This window comes from Anomaloglossus baeobatrachus, chromosome 2, assembly GCF_048569485.1.
Source record: "Anomaloglossus baeobatrachus isolate aAnoBae1 chromosome 2, aAnoBae1.hap1, whole genome shotgun sequence".
NCBI classification, from domain to species: Eukaryota; Metazoa; Chordata; class Amphibia; order Anura; family Aromobatidae; genus Anomaloglossus; species Anomaloglossus baeobatrachus.
Genome location: NC_134354.1, coordinates 120,602,777 through 120,623,432, shown reverse-complemented (window position 1 = coordinate 120,623,432; position 20,656 = coordinate 120,602,777). Strand labels below are relative to the sequence as shown.

At 50.2% G+C, this 20,656-nt stretch overlaps 1 protein-coding gene across 4 annotated transcripts in view; it reads right to left on the bottom strand.

Annotated features, from left to right (window-relative positions):
* CLUH (CLUH binding protein of NUMT mRNA) overlaps positions 1-20,656 on the bottom strand; it is a 133,682-nt gene that overhangs the window by 27,407 nt on the left and 85,619 nt on the right. For all 4 annotated transcript variants that reach the window (XM_075335293.1, XM_075335295.1, XM_075335292.1 and 1 more), the window contains 2 exons: positions 9,935-10,164; positions 7,177-7,281 (listed from right to left, as the gene is read on the bottom strand). In XM_075335293.1, coding sequence (XP_075191408.1) covers positions 7,177-7,281; positions 9,935-10,164 — 335 coding nt within the window. The remainder of the gene's footprint in view (positions 1-7,176; positions 7,282-9,934; positions 10,165-20,656) is intronic.

Here is a 20,656-nt window from a genome sequence, read left to right as displayed (position 1 = left end):
AACATAAGTTATTAACATGAACAACATGTGCACCCGAAAAACAAATACCCTCAGAAAAACAGGGCGGGTGCTGGGTCTCCCAATTGGAGCTAGAAGAAAAGGAATTTACGGTAAGTAAACAAAATTCCCTTCTTCTTTTTCGCTCCTAATTGGGAGACCCAGACAATTGGGACGTCCAAAAGCAGTCCCTGGGTGGGTAAAATAATACCTCGCGATCGGGCTGTCAGGCAGCCCTTTCTTACAGGTGGGCCACCGCCGCCTGCAGGACTTGTCTACCTAGGCTGGCATCCGCCGAAGCGTAGGTATGCACCTGATAATGCTTGGTGAAAGTGTGCAGACTCGACCAGGTAGCCGCCTGGCACACCTGCTGAGCCGTAGCCTGATGCCGTAATGCCCAGGACGCACCCACGGCTCTGGTAGAATGGGCCTTCAGTCCAGAAGGAGTCGGAAGCCCAGCAGAACGGTAGGCGTGAAGAATTGCGGACACAAAGATGGTAAAGTGATATCCTGATTGAGATGAAAGGAAGATACCACCTTGGGAAGAAACTCTGGAATTGGACGCAGTACTACCTTGTCTTGGTGAAACACCAGGAAGGGAGATTTGCAAGATAACGCCGCCAGCTCTGACACTCTCCGAAGAGACGTGACCGCCACCAGAAAAGCCACTTTCTGTGAAAGCCGAGAAAAGGAAATCTCCTTCATAGGCTCGAAAGGTGGCTTCTGGAGAGCAATCAGAACCTTGTTCAGATCCCAGGGTTCCAATGGCCGCCTGTAAGGGGGAATGATATGACAAACCCCTTGCAGGAACGTGCGTACCTTAGGAAGTCGCGCCAGGCGCTTCTGAAAGAATACGGATAGCGCCGAGACTTGTCCTTTAAGGGAGCTAAGCGACAAACCTTTTTCCAACCCAGACTGCAGGAAGGAAAGAAAAATAGGTAATGCAAATGGCCAGGGAGAAACTCCCTGAGCAGAGCACCAAGATAAGAATATCTTCCACGTTCTGTGGTAGATCTTGGCGGAGGATGGTTTCCTAGCCTGTCTCATGGTGGCAACAACATCATGAGATAAACCTGAGGTCCCTAGGATCCAGGACTCAATGGCCACACAGTCAGGTTCAGGGCCGCAGAATTCAGATGGAAAAACGGCCCTTGAGACAGCAAGTCTGGACGGCCTGGTAGCGCCCACGGTTGTCCTACCGTGAGATGCCACATATCCGGGTACCACGACCTCCTTGGCCAGTCTGGAGCGACGAGAATGGCGCAACGGCAGTCGGACCTGATTTTGCGGAGCACTCTGGGCAACAATGCCAGAGGTGGGAACACATAAGGTAGTCGGAACTGCGACCAATCCTGAACTAAGGCGTCTGCCGCCAGAGCTCGGTGATCGTGAGACCGTGCCATGAAAACCGGGACCTTGGTGTTGTGCCGTGATGCCATCAGGTCGACGTCCGGCATCCCCCAGCGGCGACAGATCTCCTGAAACACGTCCGGGTGAAGGGACCATTCCCCTGCGTCCATGCCCTGGCGACTGAGAAAGTCTGCTTCCCAGTTTTCCACGCCTGGGATGTGAACTGCGGATATGGTGGATGCTGTGTTTTCCACCCACGTCAGAATCCGCCGGACTTCTTGAAAGGCTTGTCGACTGCGTGTTCCCCCTTGGTGGTTGATGTACGCCACCGCTGTGGAATTGTCCGACTGAATCCGGATCTGCTTGCCCTCCAGCCACTGTTGGAAGGCTCGCAGAGCAAGATAGACTGCTCTGATTTCCAGAACATTGATCTGAAGGGTGGACTCTCTCTGAGTCCACGTACCCTGAGCCCTGTGGTGAAGAAACACTGCTCCCCACCCTGATAGGCTCGCATCTGTCGTGACCACCGCCCAGGATGGGGGTAGGAACGACTTTCCTTTTGACAATGAGGTGGGAAGAAGCCACCAACGGAGAGAGTCCTTGGTTGCCTGAGAGAGGTAGACATCCCGGTCGAGGGACGTCGACTTCCCGTCCCATTGGCGGAGAATGTCCCATTGTAGAGGGCGCAGATGAAACTGCGCGAAAGGGACTGCTTCCATTGCTGCCACCATCTTCCCTAGGAAATGCATGAGGCGCCTCAAGGAGTGGGACTGGTTCTGCAGGAGAGATTGCACCCCTGTCTGCAGAGAGCACTGCTTGTCCAGTGGAAGCTTCACTATCGCTGAGAGAGTATGAAACTCCATGCCAAGATATGTTAGTGATTGGGTCGGGGTTAGATTTGACTTTGAAAAGTTGATAATCCACCCGAAACTCTGGAGAGTCTTCAGTGCCACGTTCAGGCTGTGTTGGCATGCCTCTTGAGAGGGTGCCTTTATAAGTAGATCGTCCAAATACGGGATCACGGAGAGACCCTGCGAGTGCAGGACAGCTACTACTGCTGCCATGACCTTGGTGAAGACCCGAGGGGCTGTTGCCAGCCCGAAAGGTAACGCTACGAACTGCAAGTGTTCGCTTTCTATAACGAAGCGTAGAAAACGCTGATGCTCTGGCGCAATCGGCACGTGAAGATAAGCATCCTTGATGTCTATTGATGCTAAGAAATCTCCTTGAGACATTGAGGCTATGACGGAGCGGAGAGATTCCATCCGGAACCTCCTGGTTTTTACATGTTTGTTGAGCAACTTTAGATCCAGGACGGGCCGAAAGGACCCGTCCTTCTTTGGCACCACAAACAGATTGGAGTAAAAACCGTGACCTTGTTCCTGAAGAGGAACGGAAGTCACCACTCCTTCCGCCTTTAGAGCGGTCACCGCCTGCAGCAGAGCATCGGCTCGGTCGGGCGGTGGGGAAGTTCTGAAGAAACGAGTTGGAGGACGAGAGACGAATTCTATCCTGTACCCGTGAGACAGAATGTCCCTCACCCAACGGTCTTTGACCTGTGACAGCCAAATGCCGCCAAAGCGGGAGAGCCTGCCACCGACCGAGGATGCGGAGAGAGGAGGCTGAAAGTCATGAGGAAGCCGTCTTGGTAACGGTTCTTCCTGCTGTCTTTTTTGGGCGTGACTGCGTCCGCCAAGAATCTGAGCCTCTCTGATCCTTTTGAGTCCTCTTGGACGAGGAGAATTGGGACCTGCCTGAGCCTCGAAAGGACCGAAAACCAGACTGACCCCTCCTTTGTTGGGGCTTGTTTTGTCTGTGTTGAGGTAAGGATGAGTCCTTACCCTTGGAGTGTTTAATGATTTCATCCAAACGCTCCCCAAACAATCGGTCACGAGAAAAGGGCAAACTGGTTAAGCACTTCTTGGAAGCAGAATCTGCTTTCCATTCTCTCAACCACAGGGCTCTGCGCAAAACCACGGAGTTAGTTGACGCCACCGCCGTACGGCTCGTAGAGTCCAGGACAGCATTAATCGCGTAAGACGCGAATGCAGACATTTGAGAGGTCAATGGTGCCACCTGCGGGGCAGATGTACGTGTGACCGAGTCGACCTGTATAAGCCCAGCTGAAATAGCTTGGAGTGCCCATACGGCTGCGAAAGCTGGCGCCAACGACGCTCCAATAGCTTCATAGATGGATTTCAGCCAGAGCTCCATCTGCCTGTCAGTGGCATCTTTAAGTGCCGCTCCATCTTCTACTGCAACTAAGGATCTAGCTGCAAGCCTGGAGATTGGAGGGTCCACCTTGGGACACTGGGTCCAACCCTTGACCACGTCAGGGGGAAAAGGATAGCGTGTATCTTTAAGCCGTTCAGAAAACCGCTTCTCAGGATAAGCGTGGTGTTTCTGGATTGCATCTCTAAAGTCAGCGTGGTCCAGAAAAGTGCTTAATTTACGCTTGGGATATCTGAAATGGAATTTCTCCTGCTGTGAAGCTGCCTCCTCCTGAGTAGGAGCTGGCGGAGAAATATCTAACATCCTATTGATGGACGCTATAAGATCATTCACTATGGCGTCACCATCCGGTGTATCCAGATTGAGGGCGGACCCAGGATCAGAATCTTGATCAGTTACATCCGCCTCATCACCCATAGATCCGTCCCGCTGGGACCCTGACCAGTGAGACGAAGTTGAGGGCCCCTCATAACGAGCCCGCTTAGGTTGTCTGGGACTGTCGTCCGAGTCAGAATCGTCACCCTGGGGTGCATGTGACACCCCCGGAGCTTGGAAGTGTTCCAGCTGAGGGGGACCAGGGAGCAATGATGCCACAGTGTCCATGGTCTGAGTTACTGGTCTAGACTGCAATGTTTCAAGAATCCTTGACATGGTCATAGACAATCTGTCAGCAAAAGCTGCAAACTCCGTTCCTGTCACCTGGACAGCATTCACAGGTGGTACACCCTGGGTCACGTCCAGCAGAGGCCCCGGCTGTGCAGGTTGCACAGGGGCCGAGCACTGCACACAATGGGGTTCAGTGGAACCTGCCGGTAGAGCAGCCCCACATGCGGTACAGTCAGCATATAATGTCTGTGCCTTGGCACCCTTGCGTTTTGCGGACGACATGCTGTTGCCTCCTTGTAATCAAGGAGGGTATATAGCCGAGAATCACCAGCGACCGTACAGTACAAAGTATTTGCAACACAAAATACTCAGTATACAAACGGCACAAGTGGGGGTGAGCCCTTGAGGGCTGCTTACCGCCCGCTGAACAGCGGGTATGAGGCCGTAGAATCCCGTGTCTGGGTCTCCCCGTCTCCCCTCTGCAGCTCAGCGTGCAGGCAGGAATGGCTGCCGGCGTTCTGTGAAGAGGGGCAGACCGTGGGCGTGCCACAAACAAAGAGCGGGAAACTGCGTCCTACTGTGCCTGGTGTGAGGGTTGGAGTATGTAAAAACGACTCCAGCCCTCAGCGCTGATGCTCTGTACAGCGTCCCGCCCTCCTCCTGACTGGCAGGTGCGGAGGCGGGAACGAACGAACTAGGCCGCAAAAGCCGGGGACTGTAGTAATAAGCGCGGCCGTGATATATGCACGGCCAGCGCGGAAGTCCCCGGCGCACCACAAGTCCCAGCCGCGTCGCAGTCCCAGCGGCCGGCGCGACCGTTCTCCCTGAGTCTACCCACTCAGCTAAGCTGAAGTGAGGAAATGGCACAAGCGCAGCAGCGCTGTTGTCCCCGGCGCACTAACACACCCAGCAATGCTGCGGTGTGCGTGCGTATGCACGGGGACACAGAGTACCTTGACGGAGCAGGGCCATGTCCCTGACGATACTCAGCTCCATATCCAGCGGCTTCTCCAGGGGCTGCGGATGGAGCACGGTCTCTGTGCCTGGAGACCGGTAAAATCCCACTTCGCCCAGAGCCCTAATGGGGATGGGGAAGGAATCAGCATGTGGGCTCCAGCCTCCGTACCCGCAATGGGTACCTCAACCTTAACAAGCACCACCGACAAAAAGTGGGGTGAGAAGGGAGCATGCTGGGGACCCTTGTATGGGTCCTCTTTTCTTCCATCCGACATAGTCAGCAGCTGCTGCTGACTAAACAGTGGAGCTATGCGTGCGTGTCTGACCTCCTTCGCACAAAGCAAAAAACTGAAGGACCCGTGCTCCCACGGGGGGGTGTATAGCCAGAAGGGGAGGGGCCTTACACTTTTAAGTGTAGTACTTTGTGCGGCCTCCGGAGGCAGTAGCTATACACCCAATTGTCTGGGGTCTCCCAATTAGGAGCGAAAAAGAAAAGGTAGAATTTATCTAATACAGTCTGTCACGATGTTAAACATGGAAACTGCCAGGACAAGCAGTAGTTCAGGCTGCGTGAATTCGAGATAGACGCAATAAAACTGTCAGGCTGACTGAGATGGATGTTCATTCTCGGGCAGCTAAAAAGAGGGGTTTATCTTCACGGTAAGGCTATATGCACACGTTGAGTATTTGGTTAGTTTTAACAACAGGGAGATGAATAATCGACCGCAAACAGCTGCTATGCCAAACAAATTCTTTTTTATTCAAACGTTCTTTTCATCGGTGCAGATAAAATTGCGGGAGGTGGCTTGGATGCGAGTCCCTCCAAAGGAGTGTCCTATCAGGTTGACTAAACAGAGGGATGTGCAATCACGATGCCACTCTGATGTGATCTGTCTCACGTTTCACGCAGCCAACCCTACAAAGTGCCCTCTTATCTCTAGGATGGGTTGTGAATGATGGCAGTTGCCATCTTGGAATCCTGACATAGTGCAGTACATATCTTTTTGCCATACAAATGTATTTAGACAAATGTTTAATATTTAAACATGCATCATTTAATTTGATTTATTTTAGAATATATCTTGGAGAACCCATTTAAAGACGACCTACCACCTCTCAGTTTTACTAAATCTAACCAGTCCAAACAGTACAAGAGCAGAAATTTATGAATTGACAACTGGGTGTTGCTGAAGAGGTGTGTCCCTACACACACACACACACACACACACACACACACACACACACACACCACTGATTGGACAGCAACAGGGCCACCCCCCCCCCCCCCCCCCCAAATGGTAACACCCATGAATAGCATGGTCCAGTCCAGCAGCCAAGGTCAATCATTTCTAGCCACCGGATGGGAACCACCTTCTACTTCCTGGCATCTGCAGCTCTGCTCTTGATCAGTCGGCCCGGTGTGACGTAATCATTGCAACATGACACACATAAGATGTTGTGCCAGGCCGGGAGAAGTAAGAGCCGGTTCTTGGGCCTCCTGTCAAGCTGCCACAGATTACAGTCCTGGCCTCTAGACTGGATTTTGCAAATCAATTTGCACCAACCTGTGTCAGGGTCTCTTTAAGAAAAACCTCTATATGGCTCATACAATGCATGCATTACAAGCCAATAGAAAATGCAAATCAATGTGATCATGAAAAGAATAAATTCTATTAAATTTGCCTAAGAGCAGGAACTGTGATCATTTAATAAAAACAAAAAAACATTTCAAATCCCCTACTGCTCAGCGCTGTTGCTCTAGTCAACCTAGGAGGTCCTATAGTGAAGGAAATCACACACCGTTCATTCAGGTATCTGAAACAGTGTCACTGCTGAGAGTGGTGATTGGCTGCAGCGATCATGACAACTATGTATATACACATGACATTAACATTAGTGGGGCCCACCGGAGGAGCGTCTTTAGAGCAGTTTGGAAGGTGATTTATGGTAATTTTACCAAGTTATCACATAGCCTTCTGTTACACATGTTAAGAAAATACCAATTTTTTAGCATTTTTTTTTCTTTTAAATTACCTGGAGAAAAGATGTCTAGGTTGAAACGAATATCAAACGAGGTCTCGGTGACGGAGCCCACAGCCTGGCATGCATTCCGGATCACTTCCCTGCTCTTCTGATCCACTAAAAGCAAAACAGAAAAATACTGGGAATCCATTGTAACAAATAGAATTAATACATCGGGCTCTGTTCTTATCAACATTTTGGTTCCCATAACACAATGCTGGATGTGTCGCACCGATGGATCCTGCTGGCAATAAGCTACATCGGGTACATAAGAGATCGTGTATCATCATGATGAGAAGCTGCTCTGTGTGCAAACATGGAGGAATACTCGGAGGCTCGGGTGGACACTGATGCAGGCGTGCGCAATGCTAAACAGGAATGCACTGCATCCTACAAACGTCCTCTACTGTAATGCTAAACATGCAGAAATTACCAGCGCCATCTTGTTGAACACATTTCCAAATATTCACCTAGAACCGCTACTTTAGTGATATAGAAGGGTTAAATGGTTTCTCTATTTCTTTATTAAAGGGAACCTGTCAGCAGAAATGTCCCCTAAAACCTAACAGATTCCCCCTCTGCAGCTCCTGGGCTGCATTCTATAAAGGTCCCTGTTATGATTGTGCCCACTTTCTGACCGAAAAAAAGTGTTTATAAAGTTGTACCTTTTTGGCTTCTGATTCTGTAAATCCGTCACGGGGGCGGGCTGCCTGATGGCCGTTATTCTGCCCCCTGGTCCTGTATGCCGCCCCCATCGCTGATTTCAATACTTATGGACGCCGCCCACTGCTCCAGCCATCCCCGCGCATGCCCAGTGCCCATCTCTCGGGGATGAGCACTGTGCCCAGCGTCACCGCTGGTGACGTGCACGCAGGGTTAAGATTATGGGCGGTGCTGTGATGTTTATTCCTAAGCAACCGCCCATAATCGCGGGACCGCGCTTTCCCCCTCGGCCTGCTTCTTTCTGCGCAAGCGCGCTGCTGCTGACCTCACTTCGCCTCCTTCCCATCTTGCCCCGAGGCAGGAAATAGATGGGAAGAGTGCGGAGCAGTGACTACACCGAAAGCGCGGTCCCGCGATTATGGGCGGTTGCTTAGGAATAAACATCACAGCACCGCCCATAATCTTAACCCTGCGTGCACGTGACGCTGGGCACAGTGCTCATCCCCGAGAGATGGGCACTGGGCATGCGCGGGGATGGCTGGAGCAGTGGGCGGCGTCCAGAAGTATTGAAATCAGCGATGGGGGCGGCATACAGGACCAGGGAGCAGAATAACGGCCATCAGGCAGCCCGCCCCCGTGACGGATTTACAGAATCAGAAGCCAAAAAGGTACAACTTTATAAACACTTTTTTTCGGTCAGAAAGTGGGCACAATAATAACAGGGACCTTTATAGAATGCAGCCCAGGAGCTGCAGAGGGGGAATCTGTTAGGTTTTAGGGGACATTTCTGCTGACAGGTTCCCTTTAAAGATATTTTATTTCATTAGTAAGTAGTTCATAGTCAGAGCCTTCGGAATAAGAGACAAGATCAAGGATTATTATTGTTTCTAAATGTTCTTCTTATCTTCTTCTTATCTCATATGCATGACTCTACATTTCTGTTTTGCTGAAACTTAAAGGTCATATGAGTAAATTTCCAGCTAGACGCTTTATTTGCAATATCACATTGATCTGTAAATGGTATAAATAAACTGTACGTTAAATAAACAGAAGAATTGATCATGCTCACATGAATGATGCAGGTCTTTTTCTCCGAGCGCTCGCTCTTGATTAGGTCTGAAGAGGCCTAATTCAGAGGACCTCACTGGTGATCCCATAAGCTGACTTGTGACAAAACAGAACAGCTACAACAGTTTTTGGTGCCCAACGTGGAGCCGTGGCCAACCAGCCTATTCGGAAGAAGTTTTGGGGACTCTTGAGACAGTGAAATTTCAGCTGCAGCAAGGTGAGAAGCTTTATTCTTACACTTCATTTCACTCTCTCTGATTTCCCGAATATTCTGGGTAAGGCTGTACACACGGTTCAAGAACTCTGGCATCACCAGTGAGTATTGTTTTTTCATGCATGTCTGAATGAGAGTTGAAATATAGAGTAATAAGATAATCTGTTGTCCGTCCATTAACTGATTGCATAGAGTGCATAGCACGGAATTTGGGACAGTCTCTGTATAATTACATTTGCTGTGTTGCTGTGTTTTGTGTTTTGCTTTGGCCATCTTTGCATCTTTGATGGGCAATACACTGGTCTAGGGATATGTGTTCATAAGTGGTTCCATATTAATGCCTAGATAAAGTAGGCAGGCAATAGGTTGTTGTATATTGATTATATGTTGCCAGGTGAAGCTTGACACATATTCGGTTACTATAAAGCATTACATCCCATAAACATGATGGTAAATGGTCGTGTACATTTTGTACTGTACCATAATACTGCTTCCATACAAGTGAATGAGCAGTCTACTTTTCGAAATCTGAATCACACGGAATGTAAAAGGTGACAATACCATACGGAGGTTTCTCCGACAGACGGTATGGGTCAAAGAAAAATGATGGGGGAGAACCATTCATACAACCCTACAAAGCTTCAGTTTATGATAGAAGCCATGGTGCCACACAACAGAGTTGGATGGCCACATCGGGACTGCGGTTCAGTCAAGGTTCTCATCAATTAGACCGCAAGTACAATAATGTCCATCCCTGAAAGATGGCTCCAGACCCTCATACAACAGACCTAATCCTGTCAATCATCCATGTTTCCATTCAGATACCTGTTTCATTGTTAGAAGACACAGTTTCCTCCAGCTCTTTGACTTGAGACTCTCCCTCCGTACTGTCCACCGTCTGTTCTGCTGACTGACTCTTTTCCTGAGGAACACTTTGAGCTGAGGAGTCCTGTGAGGCTGCAGATTCCCCATTTTCCAGGGCCGGGGGGTTCTCCTGTAAGGAGGTCTTCTGTTGCATGAGCTGCATGGCAGCCAATTTCATAAACAAGAGGTATCTGGAGGAACATCCCATGTAATCAGTCAACGTGGCATAATGAAAACCGGTACTATAGGTCATAGGTAGTTCATGTTCTACCAAATATGCAAACAGCAAGGGCTAGGGTAGCAAAGTGACTCCTGGTTTGATCAACCTATCCCATGGATAATATATTGTCAGCTTTGGCCCACCCTATCCAGTGCTATCTAGGTACAGACCTAGGTGTAGTAATTGTTAATGGGGTATTATCATAAATTGATAAGATTATAAACTACATATAAAAACAAGCAACTTTGCAATTCACTTCTTTGGAAATCCATTCCTTTTTGCGAATGGAGAGGATTTTTACTGTTTTATAGTGTACTGTTTGACGCCCAAGTTACCGTCTGCCTCTGCAGTCTAACAGCGGTGGATGGGCTCATAAGTGTGTACAGCACTTACAAGCGCTTTGCTAAAGATCTTGCAAGCGCTGCTCTGAAGCTGGCTGGGTACCAGCCTCTGCCCCTCTGCACTGCTCCAATTGTGCAGAGACAGCAGCAAAAGGAAGCAGATGGCTTGGACCAGCGGTGTAACCATGCAATGTCCATTTTCAGGAGAAATATATCTTTGTACCGTTTTAGACACAACATTATTTATGGCCACAACAGTTTGCCCCCTTGCCATAGTGATAGTTCTGCTTCACATAACTTTTTTTTTTATTTACTGCCCCATTCTATGTCCTGTTGTGTATAAATATGTGACTTCAGATTTTGTGTTATACCATGCCTGATGAAGAGACCTGAGTAGTCTGGAAAGCTTGCTATTATTACCGTCTTTTCAGTTAGCCATTAAAAGGCATCAACCACTGAGGACTTCAGTTCTTTTAAACAAACTTTTTTCATTTTCAGGAGGGCACGGCTCACGAGAATGGGAGTGATGCACTACAGAAAAGTGTTTTGTTAAAGCCCCTTTTAGGCCATGTTCCCACTGCAGAATTTGGTCAGTATCCCACATCAGTATTGGAAGCTAAAACCAGGAGTGGGTAATAAATACAGCAGTGGTGCCCGTGTTTCTATTATACTTTTCCTCTGATTGTTCCACGCCTGGTTTTGGCCTCCACAAATGCGGAGATAAAATGCTGACCAAATGCTGATGTGTGACCGAGGCCTTAAACTTCTGCAACTTTCTACTATAACTGTATTTCATTACCCATTTTCAAGATCTTTGCCTGTGGTAAGTGCAATGATTCTCTTACAATTCAGAGACCGTCAGGGGCCCTAATGAGAATACAGGTCATAGGAGCTTTATATGTATGTGAGCAGAGGAATCGGCAGTGGAGAGCACATGAGCGCGAGGAGTCACCCCGGCACAGCAAAGCTGCGGAGCATTGGCAGACCCATCAATGGTATCAGCAGTACTAACCCCCAATTGTGATCACTTGGTATTGCCACTCAGCTATTAAAGGGAACCTAACACATGGAATAATGCTATTAACCTGCAGATATGGGGGTTAATCTGCAGGTTAATAGTAATCTGAACCTGCCCGGCACCTGCACATTAAACCTTGCTGCAAGGAGGAAATTAACTTTAATCCTGTCTGCAGCGTTCTGGTTTCATTCAGTCACCGCTCTATGTATAGAGAGCATCAGCTGTAATCGTCCCCCATCACTGACAGCCGCTCAGCATTAGTGGAGGCTATCAATCAGTGCGGGGGGCGCAGTTACAGCTGACACTCTCCATACACAGAGCAGTGACTGAACCAGCACCAGCAGACTACACTCAGGTGTGATATGAGTGCAGTCCAATTTCTGTGGACAGACAATGGAGAAATTAAGTTCTTCACACCCGTGATCAGGGCCAGATTAAGGTTGGTGGGGGCCCCTGGGCAGAAAATCTGGTGGGGGCCCCATAACGTTAACATTTTTAGCCATAACAGTAGAGCGCGAACTGTAGCATTTAGATATAAATCCAATGAACATTTATCTTCTCCTGTTCTGCCACATTCAGATTTACAGCACTACAATACAGACACAGTCCAAGATCACTCACAGCCGTCACTTATACACACAGTACAATACAGACACAGTCCAGGATCACTCACAGCCGTCACTTATACACACACTACAATACAGACACAGTCCAGGATCACTCACAGCCGTCACGTATACACACACTACAATACAGACACAGTCCAAGATCACTCACAGCCGTCACGTATACACACACTACAATACAGACACAGTCCAAGATCACTCACAGCCGTCACTTATACACACACTACAATACAGACACAGTCCAGGATCACTCACAGCCGTCACTTATACACACAGTACAATACAGACACAGTCCAGGATCACTCACAGCCGTCACTTATACACACACTACAATACAGACACAGTCCAGGATCACTCACAGCCGTCACGTATACACACACTACAATACAGACACAGTCCAAGATCACTCACAGCCGTCACTTATACACACACTACAATACAGACACAGTCCAGGATCACTCACAGCCGTCACTTATACACACACTACAATACAGACACAGTCCAGGATCTCTCACAGCCGTCACTTATACACACAGTACAATACAGACACAGTCCAGGATCACTCACAGCCGTCACTTATATACGGAAAGTAGAGTTAAGGCTGCTTTACACATTTCGATCTCGTATGCGATCACACACGCCCCCATAGTATGTGCGGAACAGGCAATTTGTTGCCCGTGTCGCACAAACGATTAACCCCCGTCACACGCACTTACCTTCCAAACGACCTCGCTGTGGGCGGTGAACATCCACTTCCTGAAGTGGGAGGGACATTCGGCGTCACAGCAACGTCACACAGCGGCCAGCCAATAGAAGCGGAGGGGCGGAGATGAGCGGGGCGTAAACATCCCGCCCACCTCCTTCCTTCCGCATTGCTGGCGGGTCGCAGGTAAGCTGTGTTCATCGTTCCCGGGGTGTCACACGTAGCGATCTGTTCTGCCTCAAGAACATTGAACAACCAGACGTTCAATTTTTAGAAATTGAACGACGTGTTTGCGATCAACGTTTTAATGCACAATCAGGGTCGCACGTAGCTGTCACACGCTACAATATCACTAACTATGCCGGATGTGCGTCACTTACAACGTGACCCCACCGACACATCGTTAGATATATTGTAGCATGTAAAGCCCGCTTTACTCACATTTTTTATTGATCCCAATGTTAAGGCAGCAGGGCCGGCTCCAGGTTTTTGTGGCCTCCGGGTGAAAGAGTCTCAGTGGACCCTATCCACACACAGACACGCACATACACATACAGGCATACGTACATATACATATTTGAAGACAAATTCAGAAAAATACAAATATATGCATGGTCATATACACTGACATACATGCAGACACAGACGCATTAGGTCTCATGCGCACTTTGCGTAATTCCATGCATTTACGCTGCGTATAGCACTGCAGTGTAAATGCATGCATCCTGCGTCCCCTGCACAGTCTATGAAGATTGTGCATGATACGTGCGCACGTAGCTTTTATGAACGCAGCGATTTGGGTAATAAAATGTTGACCCAAATCTGTGCGTTCATAAAATGAGCATGTCAGTTATTCCGTGCGCTATGGATGCAGCTCCCGCTCTGTCTATGGTGGGGGCAGCAGCCAGAGCGCATGAAATCGGCTTTTTTTGTACAGAAAAACTGCATCCATTATGTAGTGTTTCTGCAGCGATTTGACGCGCACATGTGCTGTCAAATATTCAGCAGTTACGTGCGCATGAGCCCTTACAGGTATTAATATGGGGAAGTCGCCAGCAGCCTCACTCACCTCTCCCGCTTGTTTCCGTCCAGCTCCTTCAGGACATGTGGCTGTGCTTCACGATGGCTGTCACTAACAGACATGACTGCACACTGACAGCACTGCTGTATATACATCACAGGAGGGGCTGGGGGCTACAATATATACATTACAGGAGGGGCAGGGGGCATAGACGTTACTGGAGTGGCAAACAGCTCTGGTGGTATACTCATTACGGGGATGGGTGACATAGCGCTCTGGGGGACCCATATAGTTCTGGGGGGGGGGCACGCACAGACTGCTCTAATTCATATATACACACACAGTACTGCTGCTTACACACAGCTCTGACACACACACTACAATGCACCCCCTACACACACACACACACACACACACACACACTACAATGCACCCCCCATCACCCCCTACACACACACACACTACAATGCACCCCCCCATCACCCCCTACACACACACACACACACACACAATGCACCCCACATCACCTCCTACACACACACACACACACACACACACACACACACACACACACACACACACACACAATGCACCCCACATCACCTCCTACACACACAATGCACCCCACATCACCTCCTACACACACACAATGCACCCCACATCACCTCCTACACACACACACAATGCACCCGACATCACCTCCTACACACACACACACACACAATGCACCCCACATCACCTCCTACACACACAATGCACCCCACATCACCTCCTACACACACACACACACACACACACAATGCACCCCACATCACCTCCTACACACACACAATGCACCCCAAATCACCTCCTACACACACACAATGCACCCCACATCACCTCCTACACACACACACACAATGCACCCCACATCACCTCCTACACACACACACACACACACAATGCACCCCACATCACCTCCTACACACACACACACACATCACCTCCTACACACACACACACACACACACAATGCACCCCACATCACCTCCTACACACACACACAATGCACCCCACATCACCTCCTACACACACACAATGCACCCCACATCACCTCCTACACACACACACACACACACAATGCACCCCACATCACCTCCCACACACACACACACACCCCACATCACCTCCCACACACACCACCTCCTACACACACACACACACACACACACAATGCACCCCCTACACACACACACACACACACACACTACAATGCACCCCCCCATCACCCCCTACACACACACAATGCACCCCACATCACCTCCTACACACACACACAATGCACCCCACATCACCTCCTACACACACACAATGCACCCCACATCACCTCCTACACACACACAATGCACCCCACATCACCTCCTACACACACACAATGCACCCCACATCACCTCCTACACACACACACACACACAATGCACCCCACATCACCTCCTACACACACACAATGCACCCGACATCACCTCCTACACACACACACACACACACACACAATGCACCCCACATCACCTCCTACACACACAATGCACCCCACATCACCTCCTACACACACACACACACAATGCACCCCACATCACCTCCTACACACACACAATGCACCCCACATCACCTCCTACACACACACACACAATGCACCCCACATCACCTCCTACACACACACACACACACATCACACCCCACATCACCTCCTACACACACACACACACACACACACACACACACACACACACACACACAATGCACCCCACATCACCTCCTACACACACACACACACACACAATGCACCCCACATCACCTCCTACACACACACAATGCACCCCACATCACCTCCTACACACACACAATGCACCCCACCACCTCCTACACACACACAATGCACCCCACATCACCTCCCACACACACACACACACAATGCACCCCACATCACCTCCCACACACACACACACACACCCCACATCACCTCCCACACACACACACCCCACATCACCTCCCACACACACCACCTCCTACACACACACACACAATGCACCCCCTACACACACACACACACACACACACACACTACAATGCACCCCCCCATCACCCCCTACACACACACAATGCACCCCACATCACCTCCTACACACACACACAATGCACCACCTACACACACACACACACTACAATGCACTCCCCCCATCACCCCCTACACACACACAATGCACCCCACATCACCTCCTACACACACACAATGCACCCCACATCACCTCCTACACACACACAATGCACCCCACATCACCTCCTACACACACACAATGCACCCCACATCACCTCCTACACACACACACACACACACAATGCACCCCACATCACCTCCTACACACACATCACACCCCACATCACCTCCTACACACACACACACACACATCACCTCCCACATCACCTCCTACACACACACACACACACATCACCTCCCACATCACCTCCTACACACACACACATCACCTCCTACACACACACACAATGCACCCCACATCACCTCCTACACACACACAATGCACCCCACATCACCTCCTACACACACACAATGCACCCCACATCACCTCCTACACACACACACAATGCACCCCACATCACCTCCTACACACACACACACACAATGCACCCCACATCACCTCCCACACACACACACACACACACACACACACCCCCCACATCACCTCCTACACACACACACACACCACCTCCTACACACACACACACACACACAATGCACCCCCTACACACACACACTACAATGCACCCCCCCATCACCCCCTACACACACAATGCACCCCACATCACCTCCTACACACACACACAATGCACCACCTACACACACACACACACACACACACACACACACACACACACACTACAATGCACTCCCCCCATCACCCCCTACACACACACAATGCACCCCACATCACCTCCTACACACACACACACACAATGCACCCCACATCACCTCCTACACACACACAATGCACCCCACATCACCTCACACACACACACACACACACACACACACACACACACACACAATGCACCCCCTACACACACACACACTACAATGCACCCCCCCATCACCCCCTACACACACACACAATGCACCCCACATCACCTCCTACACACACACACAATGCACCCCCTACACACACACACAATGCACCCCCTACACACACACACACACACTGCAATGCACTCCCCCCATCACCCCCTACACACACACACACACACACAATGCACCCCACATCACCTCCTACACACACACACAATGCACCCCACATCACCTCCTACACACACACACAATGCACCCCACATCACCTCCTACACACACACACAATGCACCCCACATCACCTCCTACACACACACAATGCACCCCACATCACCTCCTACACACACACACACAATGCACCCCACATCACCTCCTACACACACACACACAATGCACCCCACATCACCTCCTACACACACACACAATGCACCCCACATCACCTCCTACACACACACACAATGCACCCCACATCACCTCCTACACACACACAATGCACCCCACATCACCTCCTACACACACACACAATGCACCCCACATCACCTCCTACACACACACACACACAATGCACCCGACATCACCTCCTACACACACACACACACAATGCACCCGACATCACCTCCTACACACACACACAATGCACCCGACATCACCTCCTACACACACACAATGCACCCGACATCACCTCCTACACACACACAATGCACCCCACATCACCTCCTACACACACACAATGCACCCCACATCACCTCCTACACACACACACACACACACACACACACACACAATGCACCCCACATCACCTCCTACACACACACAATGCACCCCACATCACCTCCTACACACACACAATGCACCCCACATCACCTCCTACACACACAATGCACCCCACATCACCTCCTACACACACACACACACATCACCTCCTACACACACACACACACACACACACACAATGCACCCCACATCACCTCCTACACACACACAATGCACCCCACATCACCTCCTACACACACACAATGCACCCCACATCACCTCCTACACACACAATACAATGCACCCCCCCATTACCCCTCCCCCATATACAATATAACGCACCCCCATTACCCCTCCCCCCACATACAATACAATGCACCCCCCCATTAACCCTCCCCCACACACAATACAATGCACCCCCCCATTAACCCTCCCCCACACACAATACAATGCACCCCCCCATTAACCCTCCCCCACACACAATACAATGCACCCCCCATTAACCCTCCCACACACACAATACAATGCACCCCCCCATTAACCCTCCCCCACACACAATACAATGCACCCCCCCATTAACCCTCCCCCACACACAATACAATGCACCCCTCATTACCCCTCCCCACACACAATACAATGCACCCTCCATTACCCCTCCCCCCACACACAATACAACCCTCATCACCCCCTACACACACAAATTACACTGCCCCATCCCTACACACTCTTGCCTCCCCCCCTCCCTTGGAATACAGTGCTCCTCCTCTGCCTGTCACAGAGCTGTGTTCCTTCACAAGTGTTCCCCGTTAGGTGTCCTCAGCCCCTCCTCACTCATTTCCATTCATTACACCTGTCTCTTCAGCTCCTTCATGGAGCGCTTGCTTCCTCTTGTCTCCTGTGTGGCGCCTGCAGCACTGTGTGATGACGTCAGCAAGGTGCTGATCTCATCACGTTGCTGCACGTCAGGGGCGGGGCCCAGTCCCAGCGCGCTGTTCAAATGTATTTACGTCTGAAAGACGCAAATACATTTGAATAGGAACGGAAAGCGGAAGCTGCGGTCATCGGCTCCGGCTATGCTGCGCTCCTCTACACTGGGTGCATGCCGAGCACAGCACACAGCAGAGCCGGCACAGCGCGCTGCCTCCTGCTAGTGTGCCTGGCATGTACACAGTGTAGAGGAGCGCAGCGGGGACAGCAGATACAGCGGCCCACCACACCGTGCCCCTGCTTCTAGGGGGGGGCAGCTGCCCCCGTCCTTCGCTGGGTACGGCCGCAGCACATAGCAGGGAGCATTAGCACACCTCTGACCCCGGAAGTGCAAGCGGCCGCTGGTACTTCCGGTGTCAATCAGCGTCCTGTGCCCGCAGTTTGTTTTTGCGTCTTAAAGACGCAGATACAAATAAATAGCGGTGCTTCAACACCCCGCGCCCCCCCCGAAAACACAGCTGATTTATTAGACTGTCTTTACGGAGGGGGAGAGGGTGTGACGAAAAAAAAAATGCTGACAGGTGCCTAGTGCCAAGTATGGTGGTGGCCCCCTTAGAAGCTCTTTTGGTGGGGGCCCCTGGGCTGGAGCCCAGTCTGCCCCGCCTATAATCCGGCCCTGCCCGTGATAAATTCTGTCATGCAAGATAATGATATCACAGTACACTAACACGTGGATCTCCCTCTGATCAGAGTTTGAGCCGAGTGTCTACCATAATTGATCCGATTCCCTCAGGACAGAGTGTCATCACTGGTGTGAACGCAGCCATACTGTCACTCTTATTCATTCTTGTCTGGATAACTACAACTCTACTGATCAGCCTCCCTCTTAACCAAACTTTCTCCTCTCCAATCAGTCCTGAATGCAGTAGCCAGGGTCGGATTTCTATTCAGTCACTACCAGGGTTGCCAACTTGACTTACACGTAAGATGACTTACATTTTTTTTATGGATAGAGCAAAAAGTACTCTATTTTTAGGGACTATCCTGGAATTTCTGAACGGTTGGCAACCTAGGACACTACACTGAAGCCTCCACCTTGTGCCATTCATCATTGCACTGGTTACCCGTCCAAGTCACTTCACCAACAAGGCTGGGGCCACACTGGGATTACTTGCGATCCCCTCACATGACACTCGGCTCACGCTGGCAGTACAGCAGAGCCGAGTGTCATGCGAATGTCCCTGCGACTGAGATCCGACCGTCATGCGAATGTCCCTGCGACTGAGATCCGACCGTGCAAGCGGACCTCAGCTGCAGGGGGCGGGCCGGCACTGAGGAGCGGAGGGAGGGATTTATCTCCCTCTCTCCTCCGTAGCCGGCTATTGCCATTCTCGCTCTGCACTCGCAGTACACCAGTGTACCACAAGTGCAGTGCAATTTTTTTCTCGCCCCATACACTTGAATGGTTGCGAGAGAAACCAGGATCGCATTACAATCGCAACATGCTGCGATTGTTTTCTCGGTCCGATTAGGGCTGAGAAAATAATCGCTCATGTGTGCTGACACACAGGATAATATTGGTCAGCGTGGAATGCGATTTTTTATCGCACTCTACTCACACCGATTTTCATACCGTGTGGCTTAGGCCTAACTCTTTCCTATTCCCCCTTTTAATTACTTTATCAGAATCTGGTCCCTGCTGTTCATCTGTCTCCAGATTCTCCATGCACCCAATAGCACTTGGTATCTGTTCTTAAAAAGAACCTGTCACCAGTTTTTTGAGTTCTAAATTAAAACTAGCACCTTACACAGCTCCTGTACTGCTTTCTATAAAAGGTGCATTTTATCCTCTGACGCGCCCTGCACACCCCACAAATACCTTTTGAAAATCTCTTGTGATGTATGGTAACCCTTGGGTCTGGTCCGATGGGTGTCCTTCGTTGCGGCCCCTGTCCCGC